This window comes from Pectinophora gossypiella, chromosome 6 (genome assembly GCF_024362695.1).
Source record: "Pectinophora gossypiella chromosome 6, ilPecGoss1.1, whole genome shotgun sequence".
Taxonomy (NCBI): Eukaryota; Metazoa; Arthropoda; class Insecta; order Lepidoptera; family Gelechiidae; genus Pectinophora; species Pectinophora gossypiella.
This window is the reverse complement of record NC_065409.1, coordinates 12,896,438-12,916,077: the sequence shown is the minus strand read 5'-3', so window position 1 is coordinate 12,916,077 and position 19,640 is coordinate 12,896,438. Positions and strand designations below refer to the sequence as shown.

The 19,640-nt window shown below is 37.7% G+C and overlaps 2 protein-coding genes across 2 annotated transcripts in view; both read right to left on the bottom strand.

Moving 5' to 3' along the window:
* Positions 1–310: 310 nt before the first annotated feature.
* On the bottom strand, positions 311–2,901 carry LOC126367657 (uncharacterized). Its single transcript, XM_050011285.1, has 5 exons — positions 2,884–2,901; positions 1,635–1,830; positions 1,178–1,390; positions 570–800; positions 311–480 (listed from the first exon to the last, which is right to left on the bottom strand). The coding sequence occupies exons 1-5, from the start codon at positions 2,899–2,901 to the stop codon at positions 311–313; spliced, it is 828 nt and encodes a 275-aa protein (XP_049867242.1).
* Positions 2,519–19,640, bottom strand: part of LOC126367764 (uncharacterized) — a 63,208-nt gene continuing 46,086 nt past the window's right edge. The window contains exons 2-8 of the mRNA XM_050011490.1: positions 8,128–8,572; positions 6,450–6,734; positions 5,862–6,337; positions 5,254–5,438; positions 4,247–4,442; positions 3,840–4,052; positions 2,519–3,734 (exon numbers count right to left, since the gene is read on the bottom strand). Of these exons, the coding sequence (XP_049867447.1) occupies positions 3,346–3,734; positions 3,840–4,052; positions 4,247–4,442; positions 5,254–5,438; positions 5,862–6,337; positions 6,450–6,734; positions 8,128–8,572 (2,189 nt within the window). The 3' untranslated portion in view covers positions 2,519–3,345. The remainder of the gene's footprint in view (positions 3,735–3,839; positions 4,053–4,246; positions 4,443–5,253; positions 5,439–5,861; positions 6,338–6,449; positions 6,735–8,127; positions 8,573–19,640) is intronic.

The window sequence follows — 19,640 nt, the reverse complement described above, 5'->3', positions numbered from 1 at the left end:
TAGGTACATTAAACTCAAAGTAGGTACATTACATGAGTAATAAATGGGAACCATGTTTTGTACAGGTTGTTACCTTTCTAGATATTATTAAATCAAATGTTTGCTAACGTTTACAATTTTTTCTATTGGATCCTCTTTGAGAGACTCAGTGTGTTATACAGTGTATATTTCGTCAGCAATAGTTTCAATCGCACGTTGTTCATATTTCAACAACTGAATAAAATATGGCAGTACGTGTTCGATTTCACTCGTGTCTTGGGTCCCTTAGCACCTAATAATAGAGATCGTCACTTGTCGTCACCATTCACCGTCAGTGGTAAGGAAAGAACGTCTGCGGTGGTGAAATTGATGGCAAGTGGTGACCACATCTAGGGAAGTTGGGCGGGACGGGTGGTAGGTCCCGTTGCGTGCCGATGTGCAATATCAGATTCATACCGATAACTATGTGGTAGATGAAGTGGCAGTGGAACAACCAGTATCCTGGAAAATAAAAACGTAAGTTGAAGTCTAGTTTACAGTCTTATTTGTGTTGAATGTTTAATTCAGAAGCTGATAAATTTTGTAAGTACCTGGATTGTCTGCCTTGAGCCTTAACACGACGTATCCATTATTTGGTACAGCCAGGGTATCTTTGAACGGAGGCAGGTTATATTGCCGATGCAGAAGACCTTTTCGGTCGAGGTCCAATGCGTGTTTCAAGTTGATCTTCTTGATATTCTTGTCCGGGGAACGGCCCATACCGATCACATTATAGGAAACGCCGTGCAGATGGAACGGGTGCGAAAGATTCGGCGATTGAACTGAAAGTTACAAGATGATGTCGATAAGTAAAATTTTCGCTCTATATCGTTAAAATTGTGGTTGGATTTTGAAGAGGTTTTTGTATTTGTTTATGAAGAAAAATGCAACACTTTTACAAAAATGAATGCTGGATGTGAAAATGGCGGTGAACGTGGAAGTTGGTAAAATATAATGAAATTGATTACTGATTGCTGAAATACATACTTAAAGATATTTTATGATAATGAAGTTAGGATGGCATAAAATAGTTTTGCCCGACAAAATATAAGATAATTGATGATCGTACAAAGTTCTGCAGGTTCGGTTAAATTAAACAATTTCTAATGTTCTGCTCTAGAAATTTTAATAGAAGTGTTCTTAAAGTAGTTATTTTTACCTTCATCAACAAGTACGATCTCCACAATAGAGTTAAGGGGTACATCGATCATGTGCGTGCAGCGACAGTCGACAGGACAGTTGGCAGGCCTGTTGTCACCATTGCAGAATAAATCCGGATTTAGCTCATGCATCTGTGATAGAGGCGGCGCGGGCGGCGCTCGATATGAGATTTCATCAACCAAACTCAAGACGTGGTCACCGCCGGGAGCAACTGCAATGTTGGAAATAATATTAATATTGCTATAATTTACTGCCATGGGTAGTGACATTCAGAAACACGCAATATATAACAGAAATTTGCATATTCCTAACAACCGTAGTTTTTAAGATTTATAAATTCATTTAAACTACAAATAAAAAGACGGTTGTTAACAAACTTGAAAATGAAATTTTGGAAAATAACGGCCCATTAACGTCGAAAGTTATAAAAAGTTTCAGTTTAATTTTGGAGTTACCTAAGAAGTTGTTATACGTATTTTCCTTGAAGAGATCTTTAGGTTTGTAGAAGTGGAACCGGAATGGTAAGAAGATCTTGACATCAGGTCGCTCTTGTAGCACTGCCTTGTCCACAGGTTTCGCCGACTTTAAGTTGCTTACACAGACCGCATCATTTCGGGGCACGTCGCATATAGCGTCCAATGGGTTTAGGATCTATGGAGTAATGTACTTTTAGATTATTGTTTTTTTGGAAAGGAACACGAAACATAAAACATGTATTTTTTAGAGATTAGCAACGTTTAACTAAATAATTTAGATTTTTGTAATCTTATTAATTAATATTATCGACAAAATTGAGAGGATCGGTAGGTACTTATAATGAATGAGAATAGAAAGGTAAAGTGGCAAAAGTGAGAAGTTATAAATAAAGGAATTTCAGAAATCAGAATAGTTGCTCAAGGAGTCTTTGCAAGAAAAAACATCTGTACAAGCAGAATTTGTAATATATAAATGTACAACCTGTGTTTGTTGGTGCTTCTCGTGCTTGTGGCCATTACAGGTCCAATATAATCTATCTAGACGGATTAATACAAACCTCTTACAATTAGTGCAATAAGTCACTAACTACAGTGTTTCTATGTATATTTATAGGTAGTTTGTATATATATAGGTAGTTATTTACACAGTGTTAACATAAGTAATGTATCTTTATAATTATAGTTTTAATCGTTATCACATTATTAATTATGATTCAAACACTAACCTCAAGTTGGCGGTAGAGATGGATGTAGTTAACGTGGAAATAAAATAAGATCATATTAAAAATATTTTATTAAAGAGTATAAAAATTTACATTTTTTCTTAAAATAATTATTATAAATTGATATTTATTAATGTCCTGCTATATTTCATTGCGTTGGAGCAATGGGGTATGATTACGCTATTTGATATTCAGACATAATTAATATTTGATAATCAATTAGGCACTGATAAATAAATGACGATGATTCTGGAGACTAGGGTTCGCCAATGCGTTTTATCCAGTATGTTATTTTCTTCTTGGCATTGTTGCTACGCAATACTCACAGAAAAATAAGTTTATTTGCTTAAAGTAATTGGTAACATGAACCTGGTAACATTTGTTGTATACCTATTTTATAGATATAGTAATATGCAGTCTTCATCGATCGTGAATGTGTGGTATGTTGTATTCAAACTACGTGTATTTACAAGTATTGCAGTTGTCAAATTATTTACATCTCTTACATATTGTATCGCATGCATCGTAGGTTAGTATCTGGGCGAAAATTCTTAAACATCTACATCTATATAATAAGTAAGTTTTAAATATATACACGTAATAAATATCCTTGGTGAAAATTATAATGGCAAGTTGTTAGTTACAGAACGAACGCGTTCAATGAATGAAATACCCATTGGGTGAAGAAGACGCTGTTGGTTTAAGAGCCTCAAAATAATCACGAGAAAGTACCGAATATGGCAAAAATTGAAACTAAAATCAACACAAGAGACAGTATCACCGTTAAATAAATCACAAACCGTCGTTATCTCTCGTTGAATCATTCGAGTACAAAGTAACACAGCGGCAGAATCGAGCACTTCGAATCCACCGCACACATCACACAAAACAAACATAAATTTACACTTAGTTAACATAATAATTCAACTGCTGTTCGAATTCATGCATTGAAGATTTTAGGAACCGATTTAGTGGAGCGGGATAGGGGGGAGGTGGTCTCCGCACGTGGGGAAGTTGGGGGGCACGGGAGGGAGGTCGGCTTGGGTGCCCACTTGCAGCACGAGGCTCATGCCAATCACGATGTGGAACAAGAAGTGGCAGTGAAGCAGCCAGAATCCAGGGTTGGTGGCGCGGAAACGGAGGATGACATAGCCGTTGTTGGGCACGGCGATGGTGTCCTTAGACGGGGGCAAATCTCCTTGTTTAAGATGACGCTCGAGCAGACCTCTCCTGTCGAGGTCGAGAGCGTGCTTCAAATTGATCTTCTTGACGTTCTGGTCGGGCGACCGCCCGATACCGATCACGTTGTAAGAATATCCGTGCAAGTGGAACGGATGGGACAAGTTCGCGATTTGAACTGAAAGTGAAAAGTGTGAAATCAGTAATTTGTTTTCGCTTTCAACATTTTATAATTATATTTTAAAACCGGCCGGTAATAGGCAATTTTAATGAGAATGCTTACCTTCATCTACAAGTACAATTTCCACGACTGCGTTTAGAGGAATATCGACTTTGTGTGTGCACATGCAGTTCTGACCACAGTCAGCGGGTCTGTTGTCTCCGTTGCAGAACTGTTCAGGGTTGACGTCATCGTACTGACTGATCAGAGGAGCAGGGGGGGACATGTACGAAATTTCATCGATCAAACTGATCACGTGGTCTCCTTGTGGGGCAACTGTGGAAGCCAGACAAGAGTTAGTCATTGAAACGACTTAAAATCAAGATGTTTTTGGATTGAAAGATAAGATGGAGGCAGAAGATATTAACAGTATCGTTTGATAGTATCAATATTTATTATTATTTAAAAATAAAAATATTTTTGCCTCCATCTTATTTATTACGATTGCCGGCTGTACGCGGCGATCTTACCCAAATATCTGTTGTAAGTATTGGGCTGGAACAACATCTCTGGCCTGTACACGAAGAAACGGAAAGGCAGGAAAATTTTAACATCAGGTCTCTCCTGGAGGATCGCGGGGTCAATGTTCTTGGCATTCTTCAGCTGACTGACGCAAACCGCGTCGTTTCTGGGTTGGTTACATCTCGCGTCCAATGGGTTCATCACCTGAATAGTTAGTGGGGGAGAAAGGTACGTGCAATTACTAATATTACGTGCATAAACTACGCTACATCATTGTCTACTTTCTCTTTCTAATTACTACTTGTTTGTGGCAATAAATCTAAATTGTTGTAAATACACTCGTACTATTCGTTACAGGTTTAACATTCCATGGAATCTTCTGAACAGTGTGCAAGGTATATATACTAAGCAGTTCTACGTTATAGGTAGTTATGAAACTAATATATAGTGTCATCTAGACTAACTACAGAGTATTGATATATTTACAAATTACACTCATCTATAGCAGTACTTTAACAGCTATACAGTGCAGCAACGGTCTGATTGGCACCGTTTTATTTAATTTTTGGGGTTGAGTGTATAATTCATTACTGCAAAACTGGTGTAATATTAGGCCAATAGTGGTATGCAAGTTTTTGCAATCGACTGCAAGCGACGGTTCGACTGAGTTTATCGAGGTTGTCGTACCAGCGTCAGGTATCCACTTTGCAATATCCGCTAATTAATAACCGAGGCTCGTGGTCTCGTGCCATGTGCTCTAGGTTGTGCATAATGTAAGAATTGCGGATAACACTATTTTCCCCATCTCAAGGAAAGGAAATGTTAAGTTTAATGTAGAAACTTTTCTATTCGCGCTGATTGAATTCAGAATCCTAAGAATATCAAGCGTTGGCTTACATCGCTATCAATACAGTTATCTTTATATATTTTACTATTTCAAATCAAATCTACTGACCTATATACACTTTTGTCAGGCGATAATATACAGTTTTGTATGTACAGGTTGTTCACTTACCACTCCCTGAGGGACGCCGACGTCGTAGGTGGGAGGTTGCGAAGAGGGTTGATAAGGACCTCGGGCGTATCGTAGAATACCCAGCTGTTGGGCTCTCTTGGTACCGCACTCGCCTAGACCGCGCACTTGAATCCAGTACGCTCCAGGAATGTTGTTCGCTTCGATCACAAAGTCGTATCGTTCGCCTGAAACACGCCAAGCATAAACATCAAAGCTTCACCTAATACCCATTTATATAAAAATAATTTCGCTGATAATAACCGTATTAAATTATGCAGTTGATTCTGAAGGATTTAGAAAATTAATGCACATTGTAAAGAGGAAGAAGTTGCAACACTGTTATCCAATTCTCTTCGCTTGAGTTGATGCGCTACATGACTGGATACATATTACAACATAACAAAGGCGTGTCTTTCTCACTCACACCTGCTTATCATGATAACCTCGTTGGTCAACTTTTTTAGGACTAATGAACGGAGCAAGAATTATGACGCCTTCAGCTGAATATTAAGAGAGCTGCACTTCAACTGTGGTGTCGTAAGACTCACACAGTTATGTTAGGCGAAAGGTTAATATGCACACTGACATTATAACTTCCTATTGCTCACCTGAGAATGAGATGATGGTGTTAACTTGTACAGGTTGGACTGGTTCACCGTCAGTTGCAATAACCGTAAGGTTGTGGCCTTCGAAAGTGACCTGAGCTGGGCACACAGACGCGAAAGCGTTGATCATTCTGAATCTGTATCTTCTACCAGGCGTGATGGTGAACACTTCAAGAGGAGTGTTTGTCATGAAGCCAGTGTTGGGGTCTCTGAACTGTCCTTTTCCATTGATGAGCACAGACTCTGGGTCCTGTCCAGTGTTGACAGCGAGGCGACCGGGGTATCTCTCAGCAGCATCTTCGTGGAGCCAGTCACTGATCAGCATCACATGAGTAGTCAAATCGTAGTCGTACAAGTGACTGTTGGGGTCCTTGGATGGCGGCTGACGAACAACGATGCTGCCGTAAATACCGTCGAGTTTCTGGAGACCGGTGTGGGCGTGCCAGAAGTGGGTACCAGCGTTACCTTGCCATTGGTATCTGAAATTAATGAAATACAATTTTGAGTTTTGTTATTGTCTTCATGATAAAAGTTAAAAATCTGTACTAATAACGAGTATTTCTGAAATCGTTTAAAATTATCGAATTTTACCTGAAAGTGTTGCCTTGTTGAATAGGGCACTGGGTTACGAAAGGCACTCCATCGTAGTACTGCGATCCTCTCTGGGTGATTCCGTGCCAGTGAATAGTGACTTCCATGCCTTCCATGTGGTTTTCTACGTCGATGACGACCTTGTCGTTCTCGCAGACTTGGATGGAAGGACCGGGCAACATTCTGTTGGCTGTGAGGATACCACGCTCCACTCCGTCGGCCAACACACATTGGCAGTGAGACCAGACGACGTTGGTAGCGTTCGGTGTGCATACTTGACAGGCACTGTAAGTAAAGACAATATATATTCTTGTGAGGTAATTGAAAATAAAAAAGTTCCTAACATAAGTAATAATGAGTGCGTTGATAATAAGTGAACAGTGGCGGATATGTTTCGCTTTTTTGTGGCGCCTTGAATTTCTAAAGACAATTACAAGGATGGCACAAGATTGTGTACTTAATCACTAGTTTTCCTTATCAGTATTGCAATACGATTTCCTCAGGTAGTGCGTCTATCGCGAAATGTTTGCATAACATGTGTCGTCACCTATCAATTACGTACAGCCTGAACGGAATTCGATCGCTGTATACTCAAGTTCGGTGCGAATATGAAGCAGTTGAGTGAAACGGACCGTGAAACTGACGCGCACGAAGTGCCTACATCTAGATTGTAGGGCTCAATGTGGTTGGACTTAATCGGCCGTGATATAGCTTTAATCAGTCAATATTTAGTCAATCCTACTTTTGATGAAACACAACATGACTTTTGCTAACAGTGCCATTTGTAAATGTTCCAAAAGTCACGTTATATTATATTTTTTTGAAAATCGGATGTTGTTGTATCAGAATGAGCATAGTCAACAATGCAGGCAAAAACAAAGACAGAGCGGCCAACGCCAAACCACCCATGAAGTTCTTATATTATCCAAAGCTGACCTCAATTTGAAATTAAAAATCCCAGGGCGTATTCGCAACCATGAAACGTGTGAAATAATAAAAGTCGGTCGTCAGGCCATTCTGGCTCACGAAGCGGCGTGATCTTCACAGAATATCCAAGAATTATGTCGGGTTCGTGACGCAGATAAACTATTGTCTCTGAGGTAAGAATTACTTAACTTGAACTTACTTTTTGTGACATTATGACACAAGTGATAGACAGGAAATCTCTATAATTGTCGAGTTACAACAACGTAGGTATTATGGTTGACTTCCTGCCTAACATTAATTTAAAGCAAGTAAGTTATTAATTTTTGGAAGCGGAAGAGAAAGCGTTCTATTATGTAGTAACATTTCATACAGTGTCATTGAATATCGACGACTGTAATTACGAATTGTACCAATTTAGCGTTCAAAGTCAAACTAACCGTTAATTTGCACTGTTTCCGTTGAGTCGAGACAATGTGGGTTTTTCAGAGGAAACATGCATCATAGGCCAAATAAAATTTTATAATTGGATTTTTACAATAATTTTTCCTGTTATGCTGTTCAAGGAAAAAATATCTACTTACTGCACACGCCTTTAGCTTGATTGGTTCAACTTAAGGGCTCAATATTATTTTAGTAAGTATTTACACATTTTAGTGAATATTTTGAATTAGGTTTTTATTACTTAAAGCCCAGTTCACACGTTAAATATACGTAGGTATGTTCTTAAAAAGTATACTGAGAAAATACTCACGCTCCCAAAACGTTGTACAACTCAAGTGTGAAATGGTAGTAGCAAATCCTTGGGGGCTCATTTTCTCTGCAAGCCCTCGCGCACTCATCGGGGGCGGAAAGTGCTGGATTCCTCCTCAATTCAGCTGTGGCACTGCTGGTGAAATCCAGATGCTTCAAGGTAGTCTTTCCATTCGCTGACCTAGCCAGAGGCGGCAGGGGGTTGTTCCTGATACCGCCACTGAGCGGACCGCTGCCGCTCGCGTAAGGGTTTGGCGATGGTCCTGAGGTACTTCCAATGCTGCCGAAGGATGAGAATGGATCGTTTATAGACGGGTGTGTCTGCACGATGCCGTGGGTGGAGGAGAAGGAGCTACTACTGCTGGAAGCCTCTCTGAAGGGAGTCGCTGTGCCGGCTTGCCACCATGATGCTGATGTTGATTGGTCGTCTGGAACGTTTATCGCTTCTGTAAAAGAAGAGAGAGAGGGCATTAGTTTTGGTGATTTGGTGTTATTGGGAAAGTGTGAGATGGTGGAATTTTTTAAAAAAAATATCATTGGGAGAATTTGGTTGGAATATAAAATGTAGATCCAAAGATGCTACTAAAAATACAATGAACCGCAAACGTCATGAGAAATCGCAACTATTATGAGATGTAACATACAAAAACTATGTAACTGTACTGCTTGTTGGATAATTGCATATCCTCAAGCGTGAAATGTATGCGTCTGTGAGAGGATAATAGAATTGTTTGCAGTATTGTGCCGACTCGTGAAGGCACTACATTATTATGCGTTGAACAGAACTGCGGTTCAGGCTACGCCTTATCTGACATCTCGAGCATTTTCCCATGCCATTCGTTTGCTGAGAGAATACCATATAACACGTACACTGAATTTTTGACAGGAATTAGCCGTTGTTAAGGAATTAACATTTTTGTAAAGAATTTGACCTCTGATGTGAAATTAATCATAAGCGTACGATTTGGAATTTTCTTAGAGAGGTAAGAAAGGTATAGATCATAATAATTATTACGTTTGTTATAGCCAATTTATACAAAAGCAACTTTCCGTTACGTATATCCAGGAACCGCTAAGATCATTCGTTACGTACATTATCATGGTTCCCTGCTAGGCATTCTGATAGCTTTATTAGATAGTCGCTACAGTCGACAGGTGCGCTAATGCATTCCATTTTAGTTCGAGTTTTAGTCTATAGTCGACTATAGTTTAGTCCCATGGTTAGTTATAGTCGAGATACGCAAACACTAAATGTATAATAGGCATTCGCTTCAGGTGTCGCAATGCTGAGCCACCGGCTTGTCCTGTAACTTCCCTGTTCGTTTACGCTGCTACAGATTATAAAGCTAGTTAAGTAATAGTTATTTCAAGTGGGAGACACCACTAATGGATAACTGTTGCGATGAATTAGGAATCCATTTATCTCTTTTACGTCATTTTGCGTAGACATAACTAATTGGGTTTTATTAGTACCTATCGTGTTCCTTAGAATTCAGTATTTACTCTGCTGGTATTCAATTAGACGGCCTCCATGGTCCAGTGGTTGAGCGTTGAGTTCACCATCCGGAGGCTCTGGGTTCGAAACCCGGTGGGGACATGTCACAAAAATCACTTTGTGATCCCTAGTTTGTAGGATATTACAGGCAGATTACCTGATTGTCCGAAAGTAAGATGACCCGTGCTTCTGAAGGCACGTTAAGCCGGTGGTCCCGGTTACTACTTACTGGTGTAAGTATGTAGTCGTTACATGAGTCATGTCAGGGGCCTTTTGCGTCTCAATAGTAACCCTGACATTAGAGTTGATGAGGTTGGTATTCCACCTCATAACCCATACGATAAGAAGAAGAAGAAACGTAAATAGCAAAACGAAAATAAACAGACAAAAAAACAGGAAATGGAAATGTTCATAGTAATGTTCTATGCTATAAAAAGCTCGGTGAGGTTTGGGTATTAAGTTCTTCTTGCGATGGATGAACCTCCGACTACCCCAATTGGGATATAGTCGTGAACGTGAGCTTATGTTCTGCGACAAAGATAAATAGCAGAGACATAATGTTTAAAAATCTCCTAAATATGTTAGAAAAACTATATGTTAAACTATATGTTATGCTAGCAGTACTTTTGACATAAATCCTGAGGTGACCTAACAATTGGGTCAGTTTCATTTTAATGATATGTAATTGTATTGATTGTATGGTATTTCATACAATTTAGCATTATTATTTCTTGAGTATTTGCATACTAGTAAATTATGACAAGCGAATAAATGCTTAAGTAAGGCAGCCGTAGTTTTATCGAAAGTATTTATCTTGATAACTAGTCCTTTCTACCTGTGTAATTATTCCTGGTTACCCAATGTTAACGAAATTGATAGACGAATTAGATTATTAAATAAGGTACAGGTGTGCAAACGCCACCACAGAACACGAAATTAGTTATTGATTACGCAGCAAATATTGTCGTTCAGTACCTATTTTGAAATGTAATTATAAGTAATTGTTAGGTACTTAATTTCAACAAAAAAAAAACTTTGCTATTGATTTTTTTCCTTAAGTTTCCTAGGCTAGTTTAGACTCGAACCTTGAACTAAGTTACTTTTACTTCCTAGTTGGTAAATTTATTGACAATGTCGATTTGCTTCGGAGCCTGCAATAAATAAAGTTCAGATTTGTATCAGCCGACCATTGCGTAATTGTAATACAATTCGATTAATAGCAATGATATTACCGGATACAAGTATTAAGTAGGTAGGTGTAGAGAATAAGTAGGTATTTACCTTACAATAGTATGATTTCTCATTCTATGCATTGTATTTTTCAATATTAAATATAAGAATTTCAAACTAAAAGTCACCCCGATACCGAGCCCGCCGCCGGCGTGGTCGACGATTTCCCTCAATCAGCCCTTTTTAATTCTTTCTGATTAATTCTTTAAAAAATATTTTTCCTCTCAGACAACGCCTTGAGCTGAGGTTCGTGCCCAACTGGGCACCCTCAGGCCTGTTGTCTTAAACGATGTACCGGGGGAGAGCCTTCAGCGCTCCCTATTTGTCCGGCGAAGTAGTTAATGCCATCCGCGGCAAATCTACGTACAATAAGTCACGTCAAAAAAAGACCACTGAATTGCATATTTAGTTTTTTGTAAGAATTACAATACAATACAAAAACTCTTTCTTGCACTTAAAAAATAATTAGTTAAAAATAAAATAATAATAATAATTATTTTTTTAATAATTATTAATTTAGTTTTTTTTCTTCCAACCATCATTTTAGTAAGCCCAATTGTATGCGAATGATAAGGGTATCCAGTTATATTTTTCTAGGAGTATCGTATTATTTCAGAGAAGTAATTCAAATAAAATTGCAAAGATTTAATCAAAAATAAAATGCGAAATCATCCACATTGGTCCTCTGCGGGTAACATCAACTAATGAGTAATTAAAACGAAGTTTCCGCTACCTGTTTACTTTAGTGATTAGTTGGTAGAAAGAGTATTTATCATAAAGATTTACGACCAGTAAACTTTACATAACTTTTGTAATGATAATATACTTAACGGGAAAGCGTACTATTTTCATAATTAGTTTTGCTACTGTGCCTATAATATCTTTTTGCATAATTTCCTATGATAAATGCACCTATAAAGTAGTTTTAGTGCTTGAATTGCACGCCCTTATGGCTTCCAATAAAAGCTGTCCTTTTAATGAAATTTTGTGTTACAGACATAAGTATCATTAATTGATAATAATCTCGCCAACCACACCTCTTACCAATTTACTTTCAATTCAATTACTTGTGTATTTAGATTACGTTTGCAAGACATTTGGCCTAAATTGTCCTGTTGAAGTTTCTAAATCTAGGAATATAGGTAATATTCAACAGAACGTCTAGTTCAGTGCAACTAAAGCTTCAATAGGCTAGTTTCCAACTAGTCATATCAGTTACTTTTTACTAAACGCCAAAACACGAGATTACTATGGAATTTGTATGAAAAAGCACATTGCGACGTCATAGAAAAACGTGATAAAATGTCGGACTTATTATTACATATAAAATGTTTTTCGTTTTAGATCTGTCTTTATTAAGTAATCAGAATGTCATAATTTATCTTAACCTAGTACACGACCCAATTCAATGCGCGGAGTTATTTCTGTCAAAGTGCAAAAGCTAATGCTGGACATCTGTGGCTGTGACTTTCATTACTGTAGTGATGTATTTATAAGTAGAAATGAGGTCGATGCTGTTCTATCTAACAGTAATTACTGAAGTATCACAACGAAAATTTAATTTTGTAAATCATAATACACAATACTTTAATAATCTTTGCATTTCAATTTCAGTCAAAGCACGATTCATCTACCTACATAACACATACTTTTGTGGCAAACGAATCATTGATTCAGTAAACCACATTCGCTACGCGGTCAAGTCCTACCTACCCTGCTACACCACAGTGCTGTAACACATCTACTCTGCGGTAATACCACGTAACAATAACTATTACTGGGCATACGGATTAGTTTACCTACCAATTGGGTTGTTTCACCGCAATGGACTTTTTGTTATGGAAATAATTCTGTGATTAACTGTTTTTTTTTGTTTGTCTTTTGGCGAAAATGGGAAACGGAAGTTTGTGAATGTAGTCTGGTATGAGAAAGAACTAAAATTAGTTTTTTTAAAGAAGCTGTATTGTATTGCTTAAGATTGTTATGAAAGACAGACTTACTCATGCTTGTAACCCCTCACGAATAATATAGAGGGAAGTAGAGCTTGTTACTTATAAGAAAACAATTTGAATGTCTTAGATTTAGGATCAGAAAGTGTAAAATTACGTCTTTTTAGGCAAATAACATGTGAATTATGTCTCTGTTTCTTTACGTTCAGAGTTATATTTGACTTTTATAATTAACTAAACAAAGACCCACAGCTTAATAATAGGACACCACGGTGGCGTGACCGTGGTGGCTTTTCAACAAAATGTATGCAGGTGTTTCGTTGTTTCATTCGCAGACATTTTGTTGGTGGCACGATATTAGATGTGTCACTGTCGTGCCACATGGAGTCTTAGTAAGATCGGGCCTTAATAGGTATAATTGGGATTCACCTTGCCATATCGCTCGTCACTTAACAAATTGTATAAGAACTTGAAATTGAGCAGCTGAAACAAAAACGAATCGCACGTAACGAGAGAAAAAGTTCATCAAAAATGGTTATTCAGCAGAGACTAGGTATACAAAATTACATCGACCCTATTGTACACAAACGTGATGAAAGTAATAGAAAATAAACTAAGACGACGTTCGGTGGTATGTCATCAATTATTTTGGCTGGTCTTGCAATTGTCTGAACCAGATGGTTAGTGAAGTGTGAAGAAGCAATTTATTACCGTCTGCAGGCAAAGGCAACCGTCTCAGACAGCCTAGACTGTAGGAGTTGCTGTGTCAAGACATAGATATACATTGTAGCGCTTTAGGTGCCACCGAATAGAAAAGAGAATTAACAAAAAGAAGGTAACAATTTTTAAGATATATATATTAAATCTAAGTTAGATACAAGCTCGCAAGGGTACGTGGGTATATGCTGCGTAGAATACTTTTAGAGGTAAGTCGGAATATCACTTCACTGTCCCGCTGCGCTGGAGAGTTGTCGCACCGTCAGGATCGGTTTAGGAATTTATCTATGATTCAGACATTATACTTCACTCAATGGCATTGACAGTATAGCTGGAGAAACGCCAAGCTCATACACATACATATATAAACTCACGCGTTTCCCACTGGGGTAAGTACGGAATTACCTTTGCTTCGATCCTAACACACTTCTCTTGCTTCCTCCACATTCATCAATCGTTTCATACACGCAGAGTAGATCGTGCTAAACCTTTTCTAGGGACATCCAACCAAGTTCATAGTAGAACATTAAAGACGTAAATGAAAATAAATCGTCACAAAAGACAATTTCTTCCGTTAGACATGACGAAAACTCAATGAGAAGAAAGCGCTTCGGTCTAGCATTCACGGTTAATCTTAAAGCTAAATATTTATAGATGTAATTATTAAAATTTAATTACCTGTTAAATAATCATCTGCCATATTTATGACTTATTATGTGCCTAGTCTATTTAAAAGAAATCTTTTTATTATAATAATGTTACAAGATGAGGAAATAAATATTAGGCGACATACAAACAGAATATTGTATAATATAGTATATATAATATGTAATATAGTATGATATTTTTTAAAGTTGTTTAGGTTATAAATAAATTGCTTATCAGATTGTAAGCTAGGGTATAATATTATGAAGAAAATATAACAGTATTTTAATACTTTATTTACTTATATAATAATAAAAAACTACCTATTAAATAAACTACTAAGTAATTATATTCTTTCGCGGAAGATATCATTTTACAGTCATCTGACTGTAAAATTAATATACGATCTAGAAATTATTTAATTACTTACTATAATTATATAATATTTGAATAGGAAGTTTTTGCAAAAACTGAGTTGTGCAAATGATTGTTACTTAAGTATAACTTACTTCACGTAACTTATGTGGTTTCAAAAAACTTAAAATATGAAACAAATGAAACCCTTCTTTTTTGGCGAAGCCTGTGGAGGATGCCTAGTCTTTTCGTTTGTTTTTTTTTAAATATTGTTACCTAATTATTCATTAAATAAAATTTTATTTTGAAGATAACCTCTTAAATATGAACGAAGATTAAGAAAAGTTAAAACAAATGAAAAATTGTACAATAATAACTGATAAATCATCGGATCAGGTGAGCTTACCTGCCTAATGGAAGAACTATTATCCCCAGTTTGTTTTCTGATCACTTCGACACTGGCAGAATGGTCGTACTCCTAAAAAAAAACTATTATCCGTTTATTCCCACGCGCAGAAAGCAAATCAATTAATAACATTAAACTATGTGTAATTAGTGACCTTGGCCGCGACCAGAGATCAATTAGCAATGACAAAACGTCATTAGATAGAATTCGATTGAAGGTCGCAAGACCTCAACCTAAAATGTACCCATCTGTACCACAATCAACAATCACCTTTTAATGAACTTATGCAATCAATCATATTATACAGGGTGTTAGTGACATCACAACGAAAACTTTGAGGGATGATTCGGACCATGATTCTGAGTTAATATCAAGAAGAATTTTCCGTTGCAAAAGTATGGATCTGAAAACACTAAAATTTTCATGAATTTTCCGACAGGGAATTCCACTTGATATTAACTTGACGGTCTGAGCCTTTACCCTTATTTTTCGTTACGGGGTGTCACTAACACCCACAATGTACCCGTACGGCTACCTGTACGTACTTGTACGGGGTGTAGGTGTAAGCGACATCGTAACGAATACCGAGAGGGATGATCCAGCTCATGTCCCTGAGTTAATAAGTGGAATTATCCATCGCAAAAGTGTAGAATTGAAAATAATTTAAGAAAAACATGAATTTAGCGACGGAATCTTCCACTTGATATTAACTCAGAATTATTATCAGTCTGAATCACTCCTCAAAGTTTTTGTTACAGTGTCACCACACCACACCTTGTATACACTTACGTATAAACTTTATTGTTACATTTTATACCTACTTATTTAACGTGTGTAATGTAAGGTTAAAAATAGTATTTTACATAGCTTAGTGCTCTGGCTTTGTTGGTTAGATAAATATTTTATGTTCAACTGTGATTTATAGAGTGAGATAGATACGCTAGGAATTCTAGGGCTAACAGCTTTCGACTAGCCTGGTGTTATTAGCATAATACAAGTACATTTTCAGGTTATCATTATGAAGTTAGATCTTCAATGATTATATTTCTACAGTCGGGACACTCCATACGTAAATATATTTGTTATTGTGTCCCACCTAACGGGTAAGTGCGAGCAGGACAGGCAATCCACGAGCTACCTCTTACTCCCATCTTTAGCAGCGTACAGTCATGAGCAATATAATGTACCCACTTTAGGACTCTGTCGCACTAACATATTTGACATTTAGTGAGACTTACAGTTCAATTTGTCCACAAAGTTAATGTGACATGGTACCAAAGTGTATCATATTAATGCTCGTGACCGTACGGCCATTTATGACTAAAGTAAGACCCAGAGAGGGTGAGGTCGCCGCGTACAAATTGGTGCGGGGTTGAGTTACCGTTCTATACGTAGTCATCTCCATTATCCCGTTTTTCACAGGGTGCGCTTATCTAACCTGAAGATTTGACAGGTCCGGTTTTTTACAGAAGCGACTGCCTGTCTGACCTTCCCACCTGCGAAGGGAAACCACACATACCTCCAAGAATGCATTTCTCGGGAATGTGGGTTTCCGCACGATGTGACCGTTCTATACGTTGTATCATTCTTTATTCTATGCTAAGACGTCATTCTTTTTGAAATATTTTGGGACGCATAGAATATTCTAACTTACGACGACGCTACAAGATACGATATGAGATAATAATTATATTAAGTAACATGTTTCACGCATATTGATCATCTTGAATCGGTTACGCGTATTAAATCACGCGAGGGCATATAATTTACGAGTAAATACCTACTTAACGATTTATACTTAATTATGAATCCCACACCGGATGAAGGTGTTCGTAAAATAACCGACTATCAAATTGTAGCCAAAATTATGCTTATTACCCAACTTGGTATTACAGGCATTAAATTTGAACTGGCGTTAGTAGTAGGTGTACAGTTAGGTATTGTTATTAGGTTTGGCCGTGATGACTTTATTTATAGCGAATTATTAGTAGGTACCGAATTAACTATTAAGCAATAGTGAAAATATGTACGACAAGACAATTTGTTTTGAAATTTCACGATTTATAGATACTTAGTCTAAAAATCAGACAGGCAGTCGCTTGTGTAAAAAATCGGACCTAACAAATCTTCACGTTAGGTAAGCGGATCCTGTGAAAACCGGGATAATGCTAGGGAGATGATGATGATGATAGATAGTCTATAAATATAATCTATCTACAGGTAGGTTAATACAGGCTACTCCTTAAGCTTCCTTATAATTTATGATGTATTCTTTTCGTGTATGTGAGGCTACTAATGAAAGGGTACATTAAAGACGTTCCAGATACTACCAGAGGCGAGTTCTCAGCGCTCCCCTTTTATCCGTTTGGGGCAAATCTACAATAAGTCACGTCAAAATGCTATTCTAGTTGTTTCTTCAGATTGTCCTCCATGCTACAAAGCCTCTGTCTTCTCGTTCGGTCGAGCGGAACAGCCGGGGAAAGTTGTCATTTTGCCGATGCTTACATTCAGAGCTCTCAAATGTAATGCAATGTAATTAAATGACATAATGACTGTATCCGCCTGTAATGTACTCATTTGTGTCGCCAGTAGCCTGTGACGGTTATTTAAATGAATTCTACATTATATCGATTGCAGTTAGATTGACAGGTCGATTATGGAAAAAAACAATGTAGGTACCTATTGTTATACAAAGTTGCAATTCGTTCCTGGTGATTGTAATTAAAATGTTAAGATGAAGATCTTTCATTTGCATGTTGGCAATATGTATCTAGGGATCGTGGCCGATAATTATGACATATCTTTCAGATACTTATTGGTAGTGTAATAAATGAAAAAAAAAAAATAGGTAGTTGAAGGAAAACATCGTGAGGAAACCCACATTCCCGAGAAATGCATTTTAGGAGGTACGTGACCTAACCTGTATTGGGCTGGTTTTCTCTTCGCGGGTTGGAAGGCCAGACAGGCAGTCGCTTCTGTAAAAAACCGGATCTGTCAAATCTTCAGGTTCGGTAAGCGGACCGTGCGAAAAACGGGATAATGCTAGGGAGCTGATGATTAATTGATAGTGTAATAAGAAAGTGGTTAGTGAAACTTCTAGATATAACGAAGCAGAGTGTGGTTAGCATAGATTGGTGCAAAAAGGTGTTCTAGTTTTAAAAACATTCGATTACGTGTAAAAAAATCATGATACACATACATAAGATCACGCCCATTTCCCATTGGGGTAGGCAGAGATCACGGAATTACACAAATAAATGGAAAAAATAATATATCATAATTTTCTTTTATTTCGTTTTTTCGAAATTCGTGTTAAGTATATTTTATTCTTGTAACTTACTTATGTTAAAATTAAGAATGATATTAAGCTTATATTAAGAAGGGATTGAGCAACTTAGTGCGACATTAAAACATGTATTGAAGCTATTCACATGTCAACACTCTAAAGATGATCTTTAAATGTTAGTGTCGTGTGTTACGTTGACAAAAAATATATTTCGTTCTATACCTATATGCTATATCTATGCTATAAGTAACACGCTCTGATAATTATAATAAATTAGCTGTCACTTACGTTAATATGGGCATTGTCAATCATGCTGGATAAAGGGTATTAACACTACTCACCCTCTGTCCTTTTTTACCGAACCTTAAAAGAAAAGAGGGAATTTTTAAAAGATGACTTTGTGTCCCCATACAAAATGTTTTCACTTCCTTCTAAGTCCCGCATATTACTTCAATTTTATACGTCCTATTAAAAAGGTAAATAATAAGTGGTGCACTCGCTCTTAGTGCATACAGTAACACAATCCTTTGCTAATTTACCCGGGATCCAAGTGGAGTTCGACAATGTCCCCATCGGGAATCGAACCCGGACCTCCAGATCGTGAGCCTAACGCTCTAACCACTAGACCATGGAGGCTGTTGTCTATACTTAAAAGCTTATTAATTGAAAAATACTTCAACATTTCTGACTCCTGTCAAACCGAGTTACCGACATTTGATTTATTTATTACCTGTGGTTTTCCTGTCGACCACAGACTGATACATGTAATAACATAACATTTGGCACTAATTATCCCGTATATGGACCATATGTATGATATGCAGCCGTGGTAGCCCAGTCGGAAGAACTCTCTCTCACTTTTTTTTTTTTTTTGACGTGACTTATTGTAGATTTGCCGCAGATGGCATTAACTACTTGGCCGGACAAATGGGGATCGGTGAAGGCTCTCACCCGGTACAACGTTTAAGACAACAGGCCTGAGGGTGCCCACTTGGGCGCGAACCTCGGCTCAGGGCGTCGTCTCAGAGGAAAAATATTTGAAAGAATTAATCGACCCTAGTGGGTCGATAGCAATAAGCGCTGAATGAGGGAAATCGTCGACCACGCCGGCGGGGTCGGTCCTGAAGTGTTTGGTGTCGCGAGCTGATTGGCTGCCTCTATGGCTAGAGTAATCGGGTCGTCGGGAACTGTCTCTCACTGTGACGTCACAGGTTCGAATCCAGCACGGGCCTAAACCTATGATTTTCGAAATCGTTTTTATAATTAATATCTGGATCATAAATGATTATCACGTGCTCAGCGGTGAAGGAAAACATCGTGAGGAAACCCAACAGACCCGAAAAATGCATTTCGGAGGTGTGTGACCTAACCTAACCTAACTCGTATCGGGCTGGTTTTCCCTTCGCGGGTTGGAAAGTCAGATAATCAATCG